The sequence below is a fragment of the Aphanomyces astaci genome (genome assembly GCF_000520075.1).
Source record: "Aphanomyces astaci strain APO3 unplaced genomic scaffold supercont1.32, whole genome shotgun sequence".
NCBI classification, from domain to species: domain Eukaryota; phylum Oomycota; class Saprolegniomycetes; order Saprolegniales; family Verrucalvaceae; genus Aphanomyces; species Aphanomyces astaci.
This window is the reverse complement of record NW_009798295.1, coordinates 482,461-501,752: the sequence shown is the minus strand read 5'-3', so window position 1 is coordinate 501,752 and position 19,292 is coordinate 482,461. Positions and strand designations below refer to the sequence as shown.

At 51.0% G+C, this 19,292-nt stretch overlaps 9 protein-coding genes across 11 annotated transcripts; 3 read left to right on the top strand and 6 right to left on the bottom strand.

The window, feature by feature from the left end:
• Positions 1 to 137: 137 nt before the first annotated feature.
• Positions 138 to 3,554, bottom strand: H257_11176 (hypothetical protein; the record flags this gene model as incomplete). The annotated part of the gene is made up of 7 exons (XM_009838029.1): positions 3,328 to 3,554; positions 1,820 to 3,274; positions 1,626 to 1,743; positions 723 to 1,518; positions 490 to 670; positions 172 to 440; positions 138 to 143 (listed from the first exon to the last, which is right to left on the bottom strand). Exons 1-7 carry the CDS (start codon positions 3,536 to 3,538, stop codon positions 138 to 140), a joined length of 3,036 nt encoding a protein of 1,011 aa, XP_009836331.1. The 5' UTR covers positions 3,539 to 3,554.
• Positions 3,555 to 3,773: 219 nt separating this feature from the next.
• H257_11175 (hypothetical protein) lies at positions 3,774 to 4,727 on the bottom strand (the record flags this gene model as incomplete). The annotated part of the gene is made up of 2 exons (XM_009838028.1): positions 3,774 to 3,944; positions 4,536 to 4,727. 2 exons carry the CDS (start codon positions 4,725 to 4,727, stop codon positions 3,774 to 3,776), a joined length of 363 nt encoding a protein of 120 aa, XP_009836330.1.
• A 250-nt stretch (positions 4,728 to 4,977) lies between these two features.
• On the bottom strand, positions 4,978 to 7,424 carry H257_11174 (hypothetical protein). Its single transcript, XM_009838027.1, has 2 exons — positions 6,550 to 7,424; positions 4,978 to 5,974 (listed from the first exon to the last, which is right to left on the bottom strand). Exons 1-2 carry the CDS (start codon positions 7,411 to 7,413, stop codon positions 5,195 to 5,197), a joined length of 1,644 nt encoding a protein of 547 aa, XP_009836329.1. The 5' UTR covers positions 7,414 to 7,424; the 3' UTR covers positions 4,978 to 5,194.
• A 206-nt stretch (positions 7,425 to 7,630) lies between these two features.
• H257_11173 (hypothetical protein) lies at positions 7,631 to 8,779 on the top strand (the record flags this gene model as incomplete). Its single annotated transcript, XM_009838026.1, has 4 exons — positions 7,631 to 7,921; positions 7,986 to 8,209; positions 8,267 to 8,429; positions 8,478 to 8,779. The coding sequence occupies 4 exons, from the start codon at positions 7,631 to 7,633 to the stop codon at positions 8,718 to 8,720; spliced, it is 921 nt and encodes a 306-aa protein (XP_009836328.1). The 3' UTR covers positions 8,721 to 8,779.
• H257_11172 (hypothetical protein) lies at positions 8,240 to 9,382 on the bottom strand. Its single transcript, XM_009838025.1, has 3 exons — positions 9,227 to 9,382; positions 9,028 to 9,168; positions 8,240 to 8,952 (listed from the first exon to the last, which is right to left on the bottom strand). Exons 1-3 carry the CDS (start codon positions 9,302 to 9,304, stop codon positions 8,755 to 8,757), a joined length of 417 nt encoding a protein of 138 aa, XP_009836327.1. The 5' UTR covers positions 9,305 to 9,382; the 3' UTR covers positions 8,240 to 8,754.
• A 1,362-nt stretch (positions 9,383 to 10,744) lies between these two features.
• Positions 10,745 to 12,277, bottom strand: H257_11170 (hypothetical protein). The gene is made up of 2 exons (XM_009838023.1): positions 10,919 to 12,277; positions 10,745 to 10,875 (listed from the first exon to the last, which is right to left on the bottom strand). The coding sequence occupies exon 1, from the start codon at positions 11,637 to 11,639 to the stop codon at positions 11,280 to 11,282; it is 360 nt and encodes a 119-aa protein (XP_009836325.1). The 5' UTR covers positions 11,640 to 12,277; the 3' UTR covers positions 10,745 to 10,875; positions 10,919 to 11,279.
• H257_11171 (hypothetical protein) lies at positions 11,666 to 12,160 on the top strand (the record flags this gene model as incomplete). The annotated part of the gene is made up of 1 exon (XM_009838024.1): positions 11,666 to 12,160. The coding sequence occupies one exon, from the start codon at positions 11,666 to 11,668 to the stop codon at positions 12,158 to 12,160; it is 495 nt and encodes a 164-aa protein (XP_009836326.1).
• A 205-nt stretch (positions 12,278 to 12,482) lies between the features above and the next one.
• Positions 12,483 to 15,273, bottom strand: H257_11169 (hypothetical protein). 3 transcript variants are annotated; one of them, XM_009838021.1, is made up of 12 exons: positions 15,041 to 15,273; positions 14,938 to 14,993; positions 14,821 to 14,880; positions 14,379 to 14,765; positions 13,805 to 13,960; positions 13,533 to 13,613; positions 13,331 to 13,445; positions 13,167 to 13,277; positions 13,031 to 13,117; positions 12,876 to 12,968; positions 12,677 to 12,808; positions 12,483 to 12,594 (listed from the first exon to the last, which is right to left on the bottom strand). In XM_009838021.1, exons 1-12 carry the CDS (start codon positions 15,242 to 15,244, stop codon positions 12,532 to 12,534), a joined length of 1,545 nt encoding a protein of 514 aa, XP_009836323.1. In that variant the 5' UTR covers positions 15,245 to 15,273; the 3' UTR covers positions 12,483 to 12,531. The 3 variants fall into 3 exon arrangements, with proteins under 3 accessions (XP_009836323.1, XP_009836322.1, XP_009836324.1); XM_009838020.1 differs by having other exon boundaries at positions 12,876 to 13,117; XM_009838022.1 differs by lacking the exons at positions 12,483 to 12,594; positions 12,677 to 12,808; positions 12,876 to 12,968 and having other exon boundaries at positions 12,994 to 13,117; positions 13,167 to 13,445.
• A 214-nt stretch (positions 15,274 to 15,487) lies between these two features.
• Positions 15,488 to 17,212, top strand: H257_11168 (hypothetical protein). Its single transcript, XM_009838019.1, has one exon. It carries the CDS (start codon positions 15,507 to 15,509, stop codon positions 17,148 to 17,150), a length of 1,644 nt encoding a protein of 547 aa, XP_009836321.1. The 5' UTR covers positions 15,488 to 15,506; the 3' UTR covers positions 17,151 to 17,212.
• Positions 17,213 to 19,292: the final 2,080 nt, after the last annotated feature.

The window sequence follows — 19,292 nt, the reverse complement described above, 5'->3', positions numbered from 1 at the left end:
ACAGAAGCCTCATGGACGAGAGACACATCCACCACCACATGCACGCGGGCTTGGCAGCGGAGCCCCACGGGACCAATACTGCCGCGGCTGTACCCAAACACATGCATCAAGTCCTACAGACAGTTCTCGTGAGATTACTAGTACTACTAGTAGTAGTTAGTATATACATACTCGTTCCGAAGTCAGGGCCATCGTATCCGGACAAGCGGTGAGAAAAGTAGTAGCCACAAACGCTTGCAGTTTGGGTACGTCGATGGTTTTGTGGAGGTCGAGCACGACCGCCAAATAGTGTGAAGTCTGCTGCTGCCGAGTGTGGACAGTCCACGCCACGGTCTTGACCATAACTCCATGACGAGGATGGTCAGGAAGGGTATAGAACGAGCCAGATAACCCCCACGACGTCACTGCCGCTGCCACGTCATCTTCGCCCAGATACGATTCTACCATCATATAGTGTGAGTTCATTCGCAATGTTGACACGACCCGTACGAAGATGGTGCACCACCCGCCACGACGACGGCCATGAATTAGTGTGAACCCTTGTTCCAGGCGGCGGGTCGTCACAAGTAGTACTAGTACTACATATAGAAGGTTCGTTGAGGTCGGCTGTAAAGTAGAGCAGCAACACGCGCACGATATGAGCGTCCAGCGCGGCATACTCGACTTGGGCCTACAATCGATGCACTCTGTCACACGTACATATATATCACTAATAAACGTACGGCTGTGAGTGGTCGGGCGGCCCAGTCCGAGCACTGCTGGTGTTTCGGCATCGTGTGGTTCAAGAACGTGAAGGCGAGAGAGGCGAGGCCGACGCCCGCGAGCCGCCGGACGCGGGACATGGCGACCCGTCGGAGGTCGATGCAGGTCCAGTGGGGGGACTGAAAGGTACGAGCCAATGCAGGGTACGACCCCACGAGGCGATCGAGGTCCCCCGAGACGCAGAACCCTGTCACAACAATCCACGGTCGACACAACCTGTCAAACACGGCCGGCACTGTCACACATGTCGCCATACAGTCCAACACAAACACGTGGCCATTTGGAAACGCCAGTTGGACGACCGTCACCCCCAGGTCGTACAAGTCGTCGTTGTGTCCATCTACACATGTGGGGTTGGTCGTGAACGCGCGAGGCCGCCACTCGCAGTCCAGCCCCACGACTACCATCGTCTTGTCATTCGTCGCCCTGTCCATCCACGTGAGCATCGTGTCAATCTGCGACGACGTTTCGACCAAGTGCACTGTCAGAGGCGTGTCCAGCGTGGCTTGCACAAGAGACAGCTGGTGGGCGTGGTCGGCAATGTCATGGGTCGGAATCTGCGATGACGTGGCAGGCAGATGCCGGCGGGCGGCTTTGGCAGATGTGTGCGGGTGGTTCACATACACGTGCGTCAGTTGACTGGATCGACGCGACGCCACATCCCATCGCTGGGTCCGCCCAAACGCTTCCGCCGCCGCGCCGCCATCCCGCCCGTCCAACAACGTCGACAGGATCTGGCACGCCACAGCATCGTCTCTAATGACATTGTCTTTTATAGAGTAGTAGATATATTATATACTTGTCCAAATTCACTGAATATATCTATCTATATATATATATATATTATCAATACTATTACATACCTGGGCAAGGCATACGCCGCACACAAGTCGACGGCCGTGGCATGCCACTTGCCCTTGTGTTGTGGCTCGAGCATGGCGAGAACGACCGTTTCGACCCACAAAGTCGTCACAGAATCAACTACCACTTATCATGTTGGTGGTCGTGGAGATACTATATGCGATATAGTTTCAGTAGTATTACTAGTAGTACATACCTTGGTCGTGGCGTGGGGACGATGCTATAGCTCCTCCTAGAACGTGCTTGGCTTTGAGCAGAAACCGCACGCTCCACCACTTGGTTTTATCGGGTATGATCGTCGCCATGACATGATCGATACCCCCGTCGTCGTCGTCGTCGTCTACATGTACTAGTCCCCTTGCGTCGAGCATGAGCTGACCAATGCGAAAGAGGTTGCCGTCTTCTAGCTCTACCAGAACGACTAGACACTGGACCAGATACCGACCTTTGCGATGCATCAACACCCGAGCCACCTCTGCTTTCACCACCGAGTACGAGATGCCATCATCCCCCAGGGCTAGACTTAGCTGCGCTATAAACTGGGTTGGTTCCGTAGTTGTAGTGAGAGGATCCAATGCAAAATCCACGGTTGTGGCTGTCGACGCGTCAGTACGAGGGCGGCGGGTTGCTTTGGAATGGCTGGCGTGGCGACTACTAGTACTACTAGTACTACTACGACTACTACGACGACTCTGTTGTCGTTGCCCTGTTGTGTCGGCTTGGTTTGCGGCACAGAAAGTACTAGTAGTACTAGTAGTACTAGTAGGGGGAGGAGGAGGCTGCCACGTGTTTGGGTTCACCACAGCGCCCCGGGAGACTTCGACGAACGTTGTCGCATGCTCCGATTCGCGTAACTCGGCCACGACCAGCGGCTTTGCAGTCGGGCTCGACGAAAAGTGTGCGAGGCAAGCGGCTACCACGTCGGCGCGACTGAGCAGGGGAAGCGACGGCACGCCCGGACTTCCCACGATGTGCTGCGTATGGTCGTCGTCGTTGGAAGGGGCGGACGAGACCTTGGAGAGCCAAAAAATTTTGGGTAGGATCGCAAACCGCGACGACGGCGGGGTCGTGCGGATGAGATCGGCTTCGACATCCGACGACCACCACCCGCGCAAGTGGTCGGCGTTGATGGTCGACGGAAGCTCAACATGCGTAGATGAGAATGCACTGGTGGTGCTGGCCAAGAGAGCTAATGGGTAGTACAAGTATCCTCGGAGAAGGATGTGCGATTGAAGAACCACATTGGCCTGTGTCCATTCGAAATGGGCCGACAGCCATCGGGACACGGACACGTTCTCTGTGCACATGCGTACCTTTCGCTGCATTTTCGCGATTCGACTGGCGAGGGTTTCGCCGCCTGCAGTGAGTCCAAGGTTGATAAAGGAGGAGGTGGTCGTGGTCGTCGTGGTCGGTTCACACAGCAAGAAGAACTTGACGGACACTTCCCAATGCATGTGTATGGAATGACATGGAGCGATGGATAGCCAAGGCGACTCGTTGCATCGAAACACAAACTTGAGCTGGGCCGACGATGCCGCCACCTCCAGGCGATCGATGCAAAGGGCCGGACATGCACGCAGCCAGTACTCGACGAGAGACGTAAAGTACACACCAAGATCCAACGATGTTTTGTCGATGCGACGGAGTTGCTCTACATGCACATGGGTTGGATATCCATCATGTGCATCGTTCAATGCAACGTACGGCCAAGGAACGTGTGAAGAGGTGTCGGGTCGACATGCAACCCTTCCAGCCACGCTATGGTGACGGGATCGTCGAGGATGTGCAAGCACATGGCCGGCGGCAAGAAGACGTCACCCTCGGACGAAAGAAGATGAGGACTGGACATGACCCATTCCAAGTCGCGCACGGCCTTTACGCGGTCGCGGGAACGAGTCGACATGGAAATTGCCATGGCTTTCCAACCTCGACAAGAATCTGATAAACCATTGTTCATACTCCGGAGTACATGATTCATCTATTAGCATTATTTAACGATATCTGAGGACTCCCATGAATCTGAATAGAATAAATAATTATGTCATCTATTTCAAGCTATATAACCTTGCGAGACACACACCATGTTCAAATCAATGGATCATTTTCCCATGTGACGACACAACCAAGCGCCAGGAACAGTTCGAAAGGAATCAAATCGTGCGGCTGCTGTGGCCCGATCGTTCTTCAAGTGTCAAATGAGTGGCTGCCAGGGGCTTATACTTAAGGAACCACATTTTATATGTGCCAAGTGCCAGTTTCGTGTGGGATGCCGACGCGGTGGCCGCTTCGGAAGCCAAAGGGATGGCACTCTGCTCTCGGAGCTTCACACAGACAAGTAAATCGACGACCTATAGTTCCTACCGCCACGTCAAGGGCAAGTTGCCGAAATTGTTGCACAATGTCCACCTGTACATTCTTTTACACCGCGTCATGGGCTGCTTCGTCCAGAGAGTTTGGGAGATATTTCCGTACCCACATATTATAACGTTAAGCTTACGAGAAATCGATAGAGCTGCCCAAACTTTCAGCGCAACTACATGTAGTGGCCCTTGGCCGGTAACTACCACCCGATTTGCCACGTTGTGCACCAAAGCCACAACGAAACCACCGAAAGATCATAACCCCAAAGCCCGTCAAGGACCTCCGGGTAGTTCAGAGAACAAAAGGACAACTCAGCCAGTGACAACGATAGGTCGTGCACTTTGAATATACACTAGTTATACTTCAGTACCAGGTCAAATTTGGAGTATCTCTGCGCTCGTCCAGATATTTCTAAAGTGCCGACAGTGACGTTATACAGTACTGTTGTGCAGTGGTAAACGTGTCCTCGCGATGACAGCCATGTCCAAATGTCTTCCCCGGTGTGGCCCTTCGGCGACGACGTCAGCAGCGTCAACGGAGCAGATACAGACCAAATTGCCGTCTTGAATGTGCTTGAGCAGTTTCAGGATGTCATCAAAGACTTCAAAGTATCCTCCGACCACGGGAACCCATGCTAGACACCACGTTCGACTGTATAGTGCCATCCACGCTGCTTGCGTCGTTGCCAAAGGGCGACACCGGGGAAGACACTCGGACGTGGCTGCCATATTCGACACTGGCATGTTGCTTCCGATGTAATCTCACTTGGCCACGTGCGAGTGTACGGTACAGTGGCGCTCGCGGCTCTTCGTTCGTTGTGTGGAAATGGCAAATTGTAAACTGACAGAAAACACTTGACCATGTAGGTCGAGATACTTGTATAGTATATTCCAGTGTAACGTCGTTATCGCTTCAACTTGCATTCATATTCTAGCCAATCAACGTGCATTCACGAAACAGATCCACCAATCGTTGTGCAACATCAGCCCATTCGAAATATGTATACTATACATAAGATAAGCTTAAACTGTGCTTTCTTGAAGGCATCCTTCGCCAATACTGTAATGACTTTTCGCAACTCTAAACTAGTACCAGTATTTTAATAACTACTAGTATTGCACAAAACCAAATCCTTTGAACTAATATCCAAATCAACTGGATTCGATTGATATCCAACAAAGGCCAGCATCCGCCGCCGCCGCAATCGTGCTTAACGACGGTACCGATGGCGCTTAAAGTTAAAGTGGAGCTGGAGAATTCCTCGGTCAAACACACACTTGAACCCTCGTTTATGGGAAAATTCCCATTCCTGGTTGACGATCTTGAACCCCACGTCCACATATGGTGGCCCTGCCGAGAAGCGCAGCACGCAAAACTCGGTCGTGCCTTCGATCGGGTCAAACGTGTACTTGGGCGCGACGTACTTTTCAATCAGGTCAGGGTAAAACAGATTGAACTTGTACCCCTGCACGATCTTGGGGGGCGCGCTCTCTTCGCCGTCGTAGTGTGTCTGATTGTACTTGTTCCAGTCGTACCCCGTCTTGATGCGGTTAAAGAACCTCGGCTTTCGCGGTCGGTACTGGGAAGCCCATGCCGCCAGCCTCGCAGTGGCCACATCCACCTGGTCAATCAACTGGGTCTCGGCATCTTCGTTGCCACGGCCCATCTCGAGTGTCCACATGGCGAGCGCGGCGCGGCTATCGTCGTCAACCTGCGACTCTTGTTCAAGCAGCTGCTTGGCTTTGGCTTTCTCCGAGAGTTCCATGTCGTTGGACGAGTCTTGGTTGGGTAGCGCGGCGGCGATGGACGCGGCGGCATTTGCTTCTTGTTCCTTGACTCGATCGGCAAGCCGTTGGAGTAGGGATGTATGGATGGCCCGCAGCTGCGCCTTGGCCTGATGTACTGCGATCTCTTGCATGACGTTCTCATAGTACTCGACGTCGATACCGCTACCACCACCCGCCAACGTCTGGTTGATTTCGTGTTGGAGCTATTATACACATATGTTAGACGATTATTGGTGGTGGTATTCTGTACTACTACTACTATGATTCTAACCCATCGACTTTTTACTTTGAATTAGTGTGTGACCTTTATATTTAGGGTGGGTATAATTCAATATTAAAATAAAATATTTTGAAATGTGGGTCTAATTAAATTTTAAATAAAATAGATAAAACTATTTTATGAAATTTTAATACTTTATTTTTAAAATTTATTTTAAAGCCTGAAAAATAAATAGGTACTGCTCCTCAATCGAATACGAGCAGACGATGACAACCCAATCGGCAGACAATCGACCAATCAAAATCGAGATCACGAATCAAGTAGCCAATCAAATTGTCCACTCATCGACCACTTCAACATCGAAACACCAATTTTCCATAAAGTTCAGGATATTTCCACTATATATTTAGATTTGGCGATTCACCACAAAAGGCCAATTTTTTGGGGAAAAGGACAATAATATACTACATTTTGGACGAATATACAGCTTGAAATGATAAAAAAATCACACAAACTGAGGTATTTGGCATGACAAAAGGGGGTGTGAGGGGACTGTACCTCGTCCAATTCGACGCTGGATTTGTCCTGCAGCATCTCTGTGATGGACGCTTCCACGTCGCGGTGGATGGCGCCGCGTCCGCTCTGCCGACGATGGAGACGTTGCAGGTCATGCTGGCACAACACATGCAAGAGGTTCCAGAACGTAAAGTGCTCGCCAGTCTTGCCTTCCAGCTCCATGTATACTTCGATCTCGTCTTTCAGTTCGCTCAGTGCGCGCGCGTCCAAGTCGGCAAGCAGGTCCTCCGGTGGACGGAGCTCGACGTGCGCATGTTTGAGTTCCGCGAGGGTATCCTTCAGCGCCTTGGTCGGATCGATCATCGCGACCGCCGACAACGATGCCAGCATGAGGTTCTTGGCGAGGAGGTCGATGGGTTTCTCGCGGCCTTCCCGGATGCGAATGTGCGATCGCACGCGGGCTTGGGACAAGTGAAAGTCTTCTTCCTTCTGCTGCCAGTCTTCGTATTGCGATGCATCTCGCAGACGCATCTCTTCGTTTTTGAGGCGCTCCATCTCTTCCCGCTCGGCGTCGCGATCGTCCCGACGCCGACGGACCTTCATGATCTCCCGCACGAGCTCTTCGCGCTTGTCTTCGTCAGGTTCGTCATGACGTCGCTTGCTAGACGACGAGGATTTGGTGGTGGCGGATGTGCTGCTCCGACCTTTGTTCTTGTGCCACACAAACTTCTCCGTCAAGTTGGCATCGTTGAACGGATTCTGGTCGTTCGAGTACCCCATCTCCTTGACGATCTTGGATGCCTTCTTGCTCCTCTTCTTCTCACGCCGCTGCTGCCGCCGCTCTCTGTCGCTGTCGCTGTCATCGGACGACTCGTCCCGTCGCTTCGACTTGGAGCTCTTCCCCATCGTTCCACCACACCAAATTGGGAAATGAGAAACCTCTATGAACTAATACGTGATACAAGAGGGATTGGTTAAATGTAGACCACTCGCACCAGTTGTTTATAGTGGGATCTACAAATAAGATCCGGATATTGATCGTGCTGAGTACAGTAAAACGCTTACTGCGTGGGGTCGATATTTATCCGGAAGGAACAATGTTACCCAAACTTCCAAAAGATCAATGACTTTGAAACACCCGCCAGCGCCGTCGCCGCCGCTCGAGACGAAGGGCTCTTCCAGTGTCGAAGAAGAAGACCCAGACTCTCCAAAGTCTAGACCACCGCGGGTGAATGGTCTCGCCGCGCCGCATTCCCGAGATCAGTTCATCTCATGTTCAGGACATGTCATCAGCGGCGTCGCCTTTTACATCGGCCTGGGTTGCCTGATGCTGCCTTCGAATCCATCCAACCGAGCACAAACGAACCACGCCGCGATAAACATGACCTTTCCACGTGAACAAGGATCCGTCGAGGTAATATGCCCGTGCTTGAAGCACCAATCTGCGATTCTGCGTACCCTCAGTCATGTCGTCCTAGGCATGGCAAGTGGTCGTCTTCGCCATCCACATCGCAACGATGGCGCTGCTCGTGGTGGCATGGATCTCGTGTGAAAGATGCAACCCGGGCGAGATCTCTTCCGGAGAGACTTGCGAGTCCTCGTCATGGCTCGGAGTCGTGTTGGACGGACCGCGATGGGATAAGACACGGTACTGCGCCATCTGCCGCAAGACTATTCCTGGCATGGACCACCATTGTACATGGTACTCCACATTCATATCCATATTTCCATTTTTTCATTCGTATTCCATCCTTCCTAGGTTGAACACGTGCATCGGGCGACGGAATTATGCGCAGTTTTTCACGATCGCTGTGTGCGGCAACATCTTGTTCATGCTGCAAGCTGTCGTGTCTGTCTACTGCTCGTCATGGAACTACACGGCGCATCAACCTACTGACGGAGCCGTCCGCGGCCTAGCGCAGGTACGTCGCAACGAAACGAATATGCAGAAACCAACGGCGCGGATGTAGAGCGCGTTTGTCGTGTCCGCCGTTGTGTCGGTGCCATGTCTCGTCATGTACTCGACCCTCCTCGCTTTCCACGTGTATTTGTCGTGGCAAGGCTACGGCACGTACGACTACTTTCTCAAACGCCGCGATGTCCAGCGCGCCGAGCGACGGAAGAAGCGCGACGCGCAGATGGAAGCCCAAGCGGCATCTATCCAAGGACAGCACCATGGCGAGCCTGCTACTGCTGTTGCTGTCGTCGTGTAGATTCATAGAGAGTAGTAGTAGTCCTGTGTACGCTTTAATGGGCAGCTGACGAAACGGTATCTTCGATGCGCTTCTTCAACGTCGGCAGCAACTTGATGTGTCCGTCGACACACTTGGACACACATTTCTCCATGCCAGCTTGCGCAGCAGAGATTTGGGACTCGGACGGCTGCGAAGACAAGGAATCTTTCGCGCGGTCTTGGCACTCCATGGCGCATCGTTGCAAGCGGTTCTAGCGTCGCGCGACGGAAAGCAATCTGTCAGATGGTTCTAGTATGGACACGATGAACACACAGATGCATCGTACTTGGAAGGTTTGCATTTCTTGGCTCATGTAGTTCTGAACTTGCGCCATGGGTTGTTGGCACCGTTCAATGCAGTGTTGCAGTTGTTCGGCGCTAACGTCCTTGTTGTCGAAGCACTTGACACTGCACACGTAGGCGTTCCGCTGTATAAGACATGACGATTCCATCAGCATGTTCCTCCAAATGTCTCCATGTACGCACCTGCAGAGGGCGGAAGGTCCCCTTGTCCAGGGACTCCATCATCTTGGCCACCGCTTGGTTGATGTCTGCTTCCGCCATCGATCGTGTTTGGAGGACAGACGCAAAATGCAAAATGCGCGGGCAGCACGTTGTATACAAACATCAAGTGAAGATTTGAACCAATCACATTCAACGAGTCACATTAATGGCCCCAAGTTCAATTCGTTTGATCTTGGATGGAAAGGGCGCCACCATCGTCGGCAGCGGCGGCGCTGGACAGCGTGCTCGGTCTACTGGCGCGGCAACGATGCATGAAACAGGAGCCATCGTGGCCAGACCTCCACGAGCTACTGGACAGCATGTTCCAGCACCGGACGGCGTTGCAAGTCCGACGCATCATGACCGACGTGGCGTGGTTTTCACACAGCACTCTGTTCACGGGCGTCACGTCCATCATCGCACAAGGTCTAGTGGACAGGGTTAAACATTCTTCACAAGAAGACGCCTTTAGCCAAGTCTTCCACGCGATCCTAGATCCCGTCCTGTGTCCCCCATGCCGAGACGACACGTTGAAGGCGCGTCGTCGTATGTCGTCATCTACATCGTCCACACAACAGCGATGGGCCAAGCGATGGGAGGCACTTGTACCTTCTCTTCGTCGCCTCATGCACGAGTATCCGGTTGAATTTGCGTCGTGCGTGCCGCAACTGGATCTGGTATCGCTTGCATCTTATCAACACGACTGCGTCTCCGTAGCCGTCCATCACCTCCTCCACCTCATTCCCCATGCTCCGGCCTCTTCCTCCATCATTCCATCGCTCGTCCAGCTGGTCCTGCGTTCGATCTTGCACCTACATGCAGTCACCCTCCGCGACGACCTGCTCCATCGACTGTACACGTTCCTCCAAGATCTACCCTTTCAATCATCGTCGTGTGCCCCCAAAGCTCTTGCCACCATCATTGCATGCCTTGTCGACCATAAAGATCGGTCCAGTTCATGGGAAGCGATGGCGCTGCTGGTTCAAGTGACTTGCGCCGTGTTTCAAGACGTCGCGCTCGACGTTGCCAGTGGCTGGTTTGACCAGTTCCAATCCGCCAGTGACTCTAGTGACCCGTTGCGCCTCCTCACTGGCTTTTGCGCCCACACTTCGTTCGTGGATGCCTCAACCGTCTCTGCCTTCGTGACCATCCTCCGCACCCATCCCACGCACGACCCTCCGGCATCGCTCTTCGCTGTCCTGTACATTGCTACTCACCGCAACTTACCGCTTTCCAACTGCTCGTTGGATATGTGGAAGGACCAAGGCCTCGCTCAGGTACCAACCACCGAACACGTTCTTGCTTCTGTTCTGTCGTCTTCCGGATTCACGAATCGCTCGTGTCATATTTTAAGCTTATTCAATGTATGGAATACATAGATTTATACGATTTTACGTTTTGCCCTACGACGATCGATGATTGGTTCGAAATTTCTCAATAGCGTAGTTTGATTGGCTTGGCCATTCCAAAAATTGTCTGATTTCACACAATTTTGACTCAATATTTTAGGGTCGTTTTTTACATTTTCTCCCTCATTTCGTGTTTATTTTTCTGAAATATTGCATGTTTTCATTGCATTTGCATCGATCGTAGCTGCCACCCGCTCTTGTTGCGCACGTGTTGTCTACGTACTGCGACCTGTCGGCCTACGAAGTCATGCAGCACATGCACTACCTTGGCATGGAGGTACGTACGCCGTGTTCCTTGGCTCGTACCATCATCGTATGGGGGTGGTGGATCCAAGAATCAACATGTGTAGTCCACGACGGATGCAATGTGGATGGACACGCTCGTTCCGTTTGCCGCGCCGCCGATTCATCTGCGTGCACTGGAACTGGTTCGATTCCACCGTATTCCACCGCTTCCTGCATTGAGGGTGCCATGGACGGCGGGTGCGACGCCGTCGACGACACCCGTGAACCATCATCTACATCCCGACGTCCTCCGCCACGTCTTCTCGTTTCTCTCGTGCAAGCGCCTTTGTCGTGTTGCATCGGTGTGTCGAGCTTTCCACGACACGTCCCTCGATCCGTGGCTATGGCAACAACTGTCGACGAAACTCGGCGTCAACACATGCACCCATCCGCCAACGTTTGTCCATGATTGGAAAGCCATCTACCAGGAACGGTATGTACATGTCCGTCGACTCCGTCGCGCGGGGAAGGCGAAGACGTGGGTTCTGTGCGATCAATGCAGCTGCGCTCACGTCAGCAAGACGCCTCTGCAGGCCGAGCGCCACCACCTTCGAGCTCATCGTCCCAAGCGTCCGCGAAAGCGAACGGTGGTGAAATCCGGATAAAAACCGGATATCCACTGCGATTGGTGGATCCAACGGCTGTTGGTTGCTCTGGGCGGTCTGACCCGCCATGTTGAAGGCGACATCATGGAGGGTCATCCTAAGTCCACTTTTGAATCTCTTGGATGCGAGTCGTTGCCACCAACGCGAAGGATGCTGACCCACGGCGGGACGAGTACTCTGAAGACGACGAGGGAGGGGAGAGGTCGCCGTCGCACCTCGACCGTCAAAAGTCGCGCATTGGCGCGCGATGCCACACGGCGAATGGTGGTGCCCGCGTGAGCGTGCGCGACCAGATCTCGGACCTCAACACCAAATGCTGCAAACACCACGACATGCTTCGGGAGATGGAGGAGCGACAGAAAGCGGATAAAGCGTTGGTGGTGCGCTTGGTGGACGAGCTCGAGAAAAAAGTCGCGCAGGATCTGTTTGTGATGCAGACGAGCCACGACAAGGCCCTCAAGGCCGCCAACGAAGAGATCGACCGCCTCTCCAAATGCCTCAACGTCCAGCGCGGCACCGTCACGACCCTCCAAGAGCAGTGCGTGTCATTGCACAAGCATCTCCATCAAGTCGAGGACGACGTCCAGACGCTGGCGACCGAAGTCTTGGGCGATTAACCACTAACGTTATTCGTACTGTACTCGTTCCCGTGTGTTTACCCTGGTCATATCGAGATGATATGGATTCTACTTCCAAGATGTAGATTGATTGGTATTAATATACTTACTTTAGTATCTACTACCATTCATCCTAGGCATTTTGAAAAGCATACTATTAATACTATTAATAGTACTAGTAGAACTCCTAGTAGTACTACAAAACACGAATGATGGTCGACGGAGCATACTACTACTACTTACGACATTTATATCACGAAAGAAAACCATCAACACACACATAACAAGAGTAATTCTAGTATGTATTATAGTAAACAGTACTAGTACTAGTACTAGTAGTACTAGTGCCTTGTCTTGTTCTGGGTTTGATCCTACCGCCGCTGCTGCTGCTGCTGGGTCGTTGATTCGTTGGAGGTTTCCGGTCGAGTTGGAGTCTACCCGTCGATACCCCAATATATAAATATCCCTCCATCCAATCCCAATATATATATATATATATATATATTATATACGTACAAATATCTGTTGCGCGAGGGTATCGAGGGCTCTGGACTGACTTCGCGTGGCAAAAAACGCTTCTTCGACAATCGCCACAAAGATATTCAGCACCACGTAAATAAACAGCGCAATGAACGTGTACAAGTACGCCTACCATGATTCCAATATATATTATCCCTGTTTCAAACAAATATATATATATTTATAGATGACATACCGCGCCCAGGAACGGAAAGTCCGTTTGAAGCGACGCAAACGTGTCGAGAATGACGTCGCCGTTGAGGATCGAAAAGAGGGTCACACACGCTTCCTGCGTGTCCACAACACGGTCGCGATGGATTTCCACGACAAAAAAGGGTACAACCATCCTACCTGAATTCCCCCAAAGCCCTGGACGCGGTACCCAAACACGATCGACCCAAACAAAGCATACCCGAAGAACACTGGCGATACCCCCACCTGTGACGAAAACTTTACAATCAATGCAAACGGCAGTAGAATCACGTACGAGGAACCCCAGGACCTTGGGCAAACTCCGTCCAAGCGTCAACACAATCGAGTAGAACCGACGGTTGGGCTCCAAATACCCCACAAATGTCGTCCACAGCAGCAAAGGTCCCTACGACGACCTGTGATACTACCCCCCCGTTTTGTCATATGGGTTTGACATACCAGGGCTTGGACGAAGCGGTGGCCAAAACTCAACGGGACATGCACCACCACGCTCGAGATGTTCCACAATGCATTGAACAGCACCAACACCAACGTCGCCATCACGAGGCCGTGGCTACAGACACGAGTACTAGTACCAACGTACTAGGCTAGCTGTAGCTAGCTAGTAATACTAGACTCGACATAGGGTGATGTATCGTACTGGAGGGTCAACACTCGACGTAGTAGTAGTAGTGGGAGCTGCGTCCATGGCACCCGTCTACTTGTCGTGGGGTTGGAGAAGCTACAGTGTGTGATAAAAACAAATATATCGTTATGGGATTTCTAGTACAAGGTTGATCAATCCTAGATGATACGGAATGAACCATTCCATACAATCTAATAAATAGATGCTATATATATATATATATATATATGTCATAGGATTCAGCGATCCAATAAATAAATGTTATATATATATATGGTATACGATACCTCGCAACAGCGCGGAGAAGACTTCGGCCCAGAAGGACAATGTATATGACAGTGAGACCCGCCACGACCAAGTTGAGCCAGAGGAAGCGGCCACGGAGGGTGGCCCACACATCGTTAACAGAACACACATCCAACGAGCACTCGTCCACGCGCATCCTATACAAATGTCAGTCTGCCATGCAAACGGACCTATAAATATCATCATTGGCAAATATATATATAATATATATATATAGATCACGGTAGTTGTCTCTTGAATATGTACAAATATGTGCTAGTATGTCCAAGGAGGTACTGGTCGATTCTGTCATTACATGATGGCGGATGTAGGACAACAGTACAAGACGATAGCAACATACTAGTACATACACCGCAAGCATTCGAATTCAACATACATTTAAATATATATATACATACATACATTTAAGTACATACATACATCTAAATATATACATAAATATATATACCTTTAAAACATATATATATATATATATATATATATATTCATACATACATTTAAATATATATATATATATATATATATATTTAGGGGAGAGGATAAAGTCTCGGTTACCGAAGGTGGCTGTTTTCGTGCATGGCCAGCGTCAGCCGCACGGTCCAGTCGAAACAGTCAAAGTAAAATGGACCGTAGTCGATATCTCGTAGCGGAAACGCGAAATCAATCGACACGATCGAGTGCAGAAAGGCCAGCGCGGCCGCCGATGTATGGAGGTCGTCGAACGGACCCAGCGACGTGGGCGTGATGTTGAACTCGCGGCGAGGAAGGATCGTCTTGTTCTGGTATTGGATCACCGACATGAGCATGGGCTGGACGACGGACGGGGAAGCGTAATGGTAATCGTACGTCGCCACGGACAGGTCCTTGATCGAAAAGTACGCGTCCCGCACGTGTGCCACCGCAAGCAATGTGTCGTTGACGGTAAATATCGACTCTTCCAACCTACGACACTCCTTGCATAAGATGCAACGAACAACGGGGTCGCGTGAGAACCGACGGGGTAGTGTCCATCGAGAAGCTTGATGTAGATGCACCGTTAGGAAGGAAGAAGTACGCCCTGTGAAAATCAACGAATAGCATCAACAACTGGAGAAAGGGCAGATTGAAGGACTACCAGTTGCGGTATGATGCACGGACGTAGGCGGAGTTTTGGTTGTCATAGAGCATGATCTACATGAAATATGAGCCATGGGACATTGTCGGAGCGCTGGACATACTTGCAACGTGCCGCAGAGCATGAGCAACACGTGCAATACCACTTTCCACGGAACGCGGCCGTGATACCAGTATTTCTCCCACGGGGACATTTTCACTTCATGCAGAAGCGACCCCATGATATCTTCCTTTCTTGCTTGTCCTGTTGAAGGCGACGGGTCGACCAGCGGCTCCAGAAGCGCATCACCATCGCCGTCGCCGCGCATGTTCTGCGAGTTTGGTCGCAAGATACCTGAAAATGGCGATTTTTGATCGTATCCGTACGAATCGTTCAACCGATTTTACCTAGTACATCAAGTTACGTTTTAGTCTAAAAACGCCCTTTCCATTTTGCTTTTGCGATGACGTTAAACTAGACCATTCCCTTATAACGCGTAAAACGGCAATCAATGTTGTGTGACGTTAAATGCGTTTTAATATGTACCTGTGGCCGTCAATGCAATCAATCACCTGGAAGCAAAAAGCACGATGGACGGCGACAACGCGGACATCACGCAGGACGAGACGAATGACATGGAGGTAGACACGACAACGACGGAGGCGGCGGTGGAAGTCCAAGATGAAGTGCCGCGAGAAGTGTCGATCGAGGACGCGGACATTGGAGCGCAGTTTGGCCGCGTGTTGAAGTGGACGGACCTAGGTATCCACCTCCACACGGACAAAGTGAACGCGGTGACGTTGACCCTGGACGCGTTGACGCAGCAAGAGTTGCAAGTGCATGTGCGTGCATTGATCGACGGGCACCCGTGGAGCTACGAGTTTCTCTGTGGAGGGCAGGGCAACACGGAAGCGAGTGTGCTCAAGCGCGGGGTCAAGGGCAAGGAAGTGGACGTCGCGTGCACATTCTGTGGCCGCATCTGTTCGGACACGACGGCAGGACACTACTGGTTCCACGTGTCCGTGCATCCCGAGTCAGGTCAAGAACGAAACGACGCCATCCAGATCTCCATGGGGGTAGGAAGTGTCGTCGGGGACAAGGCCGTGTTGGTCGGCAAGGACAGCATCCTTCCTCGATCGTCCAGCGTCGTGATCGAATCCATCGGCATTACAAGCGGTCGGTCCGCGCTCAAGTCTCGCAACGTGCTCTTGCGGTCGCATGTACAGCCCACTCCCGCCGTTGCTTCCGACACGATCTTGACTGTCATGAGTGACCCGTCCGGTACGGACCTGCTCACGGCCGACCAGCGCGCGTCGTTTGCCGCTGCATGCGAGAGCGCCCGCCGTCGCGCCGACCGTTTCGGCGGAACCTACATACCGCCGCCAGCCAAGCACTTTCTCGACTCCAAGGTGGTGCGCATGATGCAGCGTAGCGGCGCCGTGGCCGACAAAGGGTTCGCCACCGGCTTCGACGTCATGGCGGCGGACGAAGTGGCCAAGCGGGACGCGCGGCGCCACCGGTTCAACCTATCGATGGACTACGACACGAAGACGGCGCTCGCGATCTCGGATGGCGCGACCGAGGACGACGTCCGGCAGCATCAGGATCAACTCGCGCGGCGAGCGGCGCGGTCCGCCAAGTTTGGCAACATGGCGACATTGGATCTCGACGCGGCGTCGGCCAAGGTGGCGGCGGACCGGGTGGACATTGACATGACGCTCGAAGCGCGGCCAGATGCGCTGCACATGTATTCGCTCGACACCCAGTTCAGCAGGGTTCGAACCAAGGATATTTTGGCCTACTTTAAAGGGTACGGGCCGTCGTACGTGGAATGGACCAATGATTCAAGCTGTACGATTGTATTTCACGACTCATTTACAGTCACTCGGGCGTTGCTGGCGCTGACGTGGGAACTGCCGCCATCATCAGCGTCGACGGGGGTCCAAAGCCCCCTCATGGCACAAGAAGGGAAGGAAGAAGGGAAGGGATGGCGCGTCGGGCGAGAGATTGGCGCCGCGGATGACGAGGATATGGACCGACGGACGTGGCGGGTGCTCGTTCGCCGCGCAACTTTGCGCGACTTTCCGCCGGAAAAGACATGGAAACGACACCAGTACCACAAGTCGACCCATCGGCGCATGCAACGCCCAGTCGCCAACAAGCGCCGACGACTAGAAGACGACGAAGGTCCGGACAAGCGAGTGCGCGGCGGCGATGATGACACGATGGAGTGATCACGTGTACTAGTCTTAGTAGTACACCTTTTTGCGATTAATTTCAGCTTTTTTTCACTATATTTCTCGAAACTTGCAGAATATGTCACCAGACCACCGATATATATTTCGGTTATATCTTTAATTTCGTGGCGACCACGTCAAACGTCACGTTTATATTTCACCAAGCAGCCAGAGGTATAATTCGAACCAACTATCGTTTAATTTCACGTTTCGCCAATATATTTCACCCAGATTCATTTTGCCAAAAAATAAATACTAGTACTACAGATCGGCCATCCAGATATATAGTAAAACGTCTCCTCGTGGGAGACGTTTTACTATTAAACGCCTCGGTTCTTTCAGTGAAGCCCACGAATATTGTGCTTTTCACATATTTTGCCCGTTGTTTTAGCTCCTAAAACCATCCAAAGTTTAACCTAAACCGAAGTTGCACACGACGTAAAAGTAAGCTTCCCCACCGTTCTGTCATTGGCTGATCTAAAACTTGCGTTGTTTTACTAAAACTACTTCGTTTTATTAACTCCCATGGCCAAGCAGTCATGCAGAGTAATGACCTACTGGGGTAAGCTCGCAGTGCCGCGTGTATTAGTTAATCCACTCTGTAAACCCCCGCGTTTGCCGAAATGAAATGGGCAAACGCTTCAGGTTAGCAACATATGCTGCAGGAACAGCTCTTGCTCATCCAATCATAGGTACTTCCGATTAGCTAAAACTAAGTTGAATTAATCTAAAACTTCGTCACCCACTGGTTAAAAGCGGGTATTTATACCCAGATTAGCCAAAATATGTGAAAAGCACAATAAATCATTATTAGTTACGTTGTTTACCTGGTAATTAGGTTAAACGTCCTGAATAATCCAGATACAATGGAAACGTCCATATATTTCCATACACAAAGGGTGGTTGGTTTAAATTCTATTACTCGATGGAGTTTTCACCAATCGAAAATCTGAACCGTAACTTCTGTTGGTCTTGACCAGTTCTATCGTTATTACAGCATACTTCGAAGTATTTTCCTAAAAAATAGCAATACAAAGTTGGAATACTGTAGCTGTCGAAAGTCAAGGCATTTTTTTGTAGTCTTTAGATGACTTGCACCATAGTAGCTATGACTACAGTACACTCACTGTATGTACACCGACAAGTGCCAACTTGGCTTGCCGACACCGATGCATGTAATTTTTACTTGTTAGATCAATGACGTAACGTTAGAACACTGTTTGCGTACGGTCGAAGGTTACCAGACAGCAGATCCGCCGTGCATTGGACTCCTCTGACATATTCACAAGCGACGTCATCGAGAGGAGTCCAACGCACGGCGGATGTGCGCACAAGCGACAATATGACGACGTACGGTAGTAAAGGAATTTCTATGACACACAAGCATACAAGGGGCAGCGTCGATGCAGTACGGTGCGACAGGGGATTACCTCGTGTAGTACAAGACGTCGACGTTAGGCGGGGGTGGCTGCACCTTTCTGAACGAAAGGTGGAAGCCGACATAACCGTCAATCGAGAGTCAGCAGAGAACAATGACGGTCGAAATATATCGCCGGCTGAGTGAAATATATTGACGAAAAGTGAAATTAAGCGATAGTTTGTCGAATTATACCGCTGGCTTGGTGAAATATAAACGTGAATTTGAGGTGGTCGCCACGGAATTACTGTAAATGGAGATAACCGAAATATATAGTGAAAAGAAGCTGAAATTAACCGCAAATTTCATCACTACATCGATGAATATCCAGTCTTTGTTGAATGAATTATATATTTATATCTTATTCTTGACATGTGAGTACTATATATAAATGGTACTATGTAAGCTTAACAATATTGTTGTTGACACCTAAGCGGTTCTGGGGTTCCGCATATCGTTGAATGGACTGACTGTGGCGGCGGACGGTCGCGCGGCGTCGTCATAGCGGGCGTGGGTGGTCGTCATTCTGCGAGCAATCGTCGTCGGGGCATCTTGGTTTTGGGCCACTGGGGGCACACCGAACGCGGTAAGCTTTACAATACAGTACTTAATAAGCTCAACAATAGTACATAGTAACGTTAATATTACTAACGTCTTTCCTTCTCCGTCCAGCACTGTATGCATGTACTTATGGAATGCATGCTGGAGAACTTCACATTGTG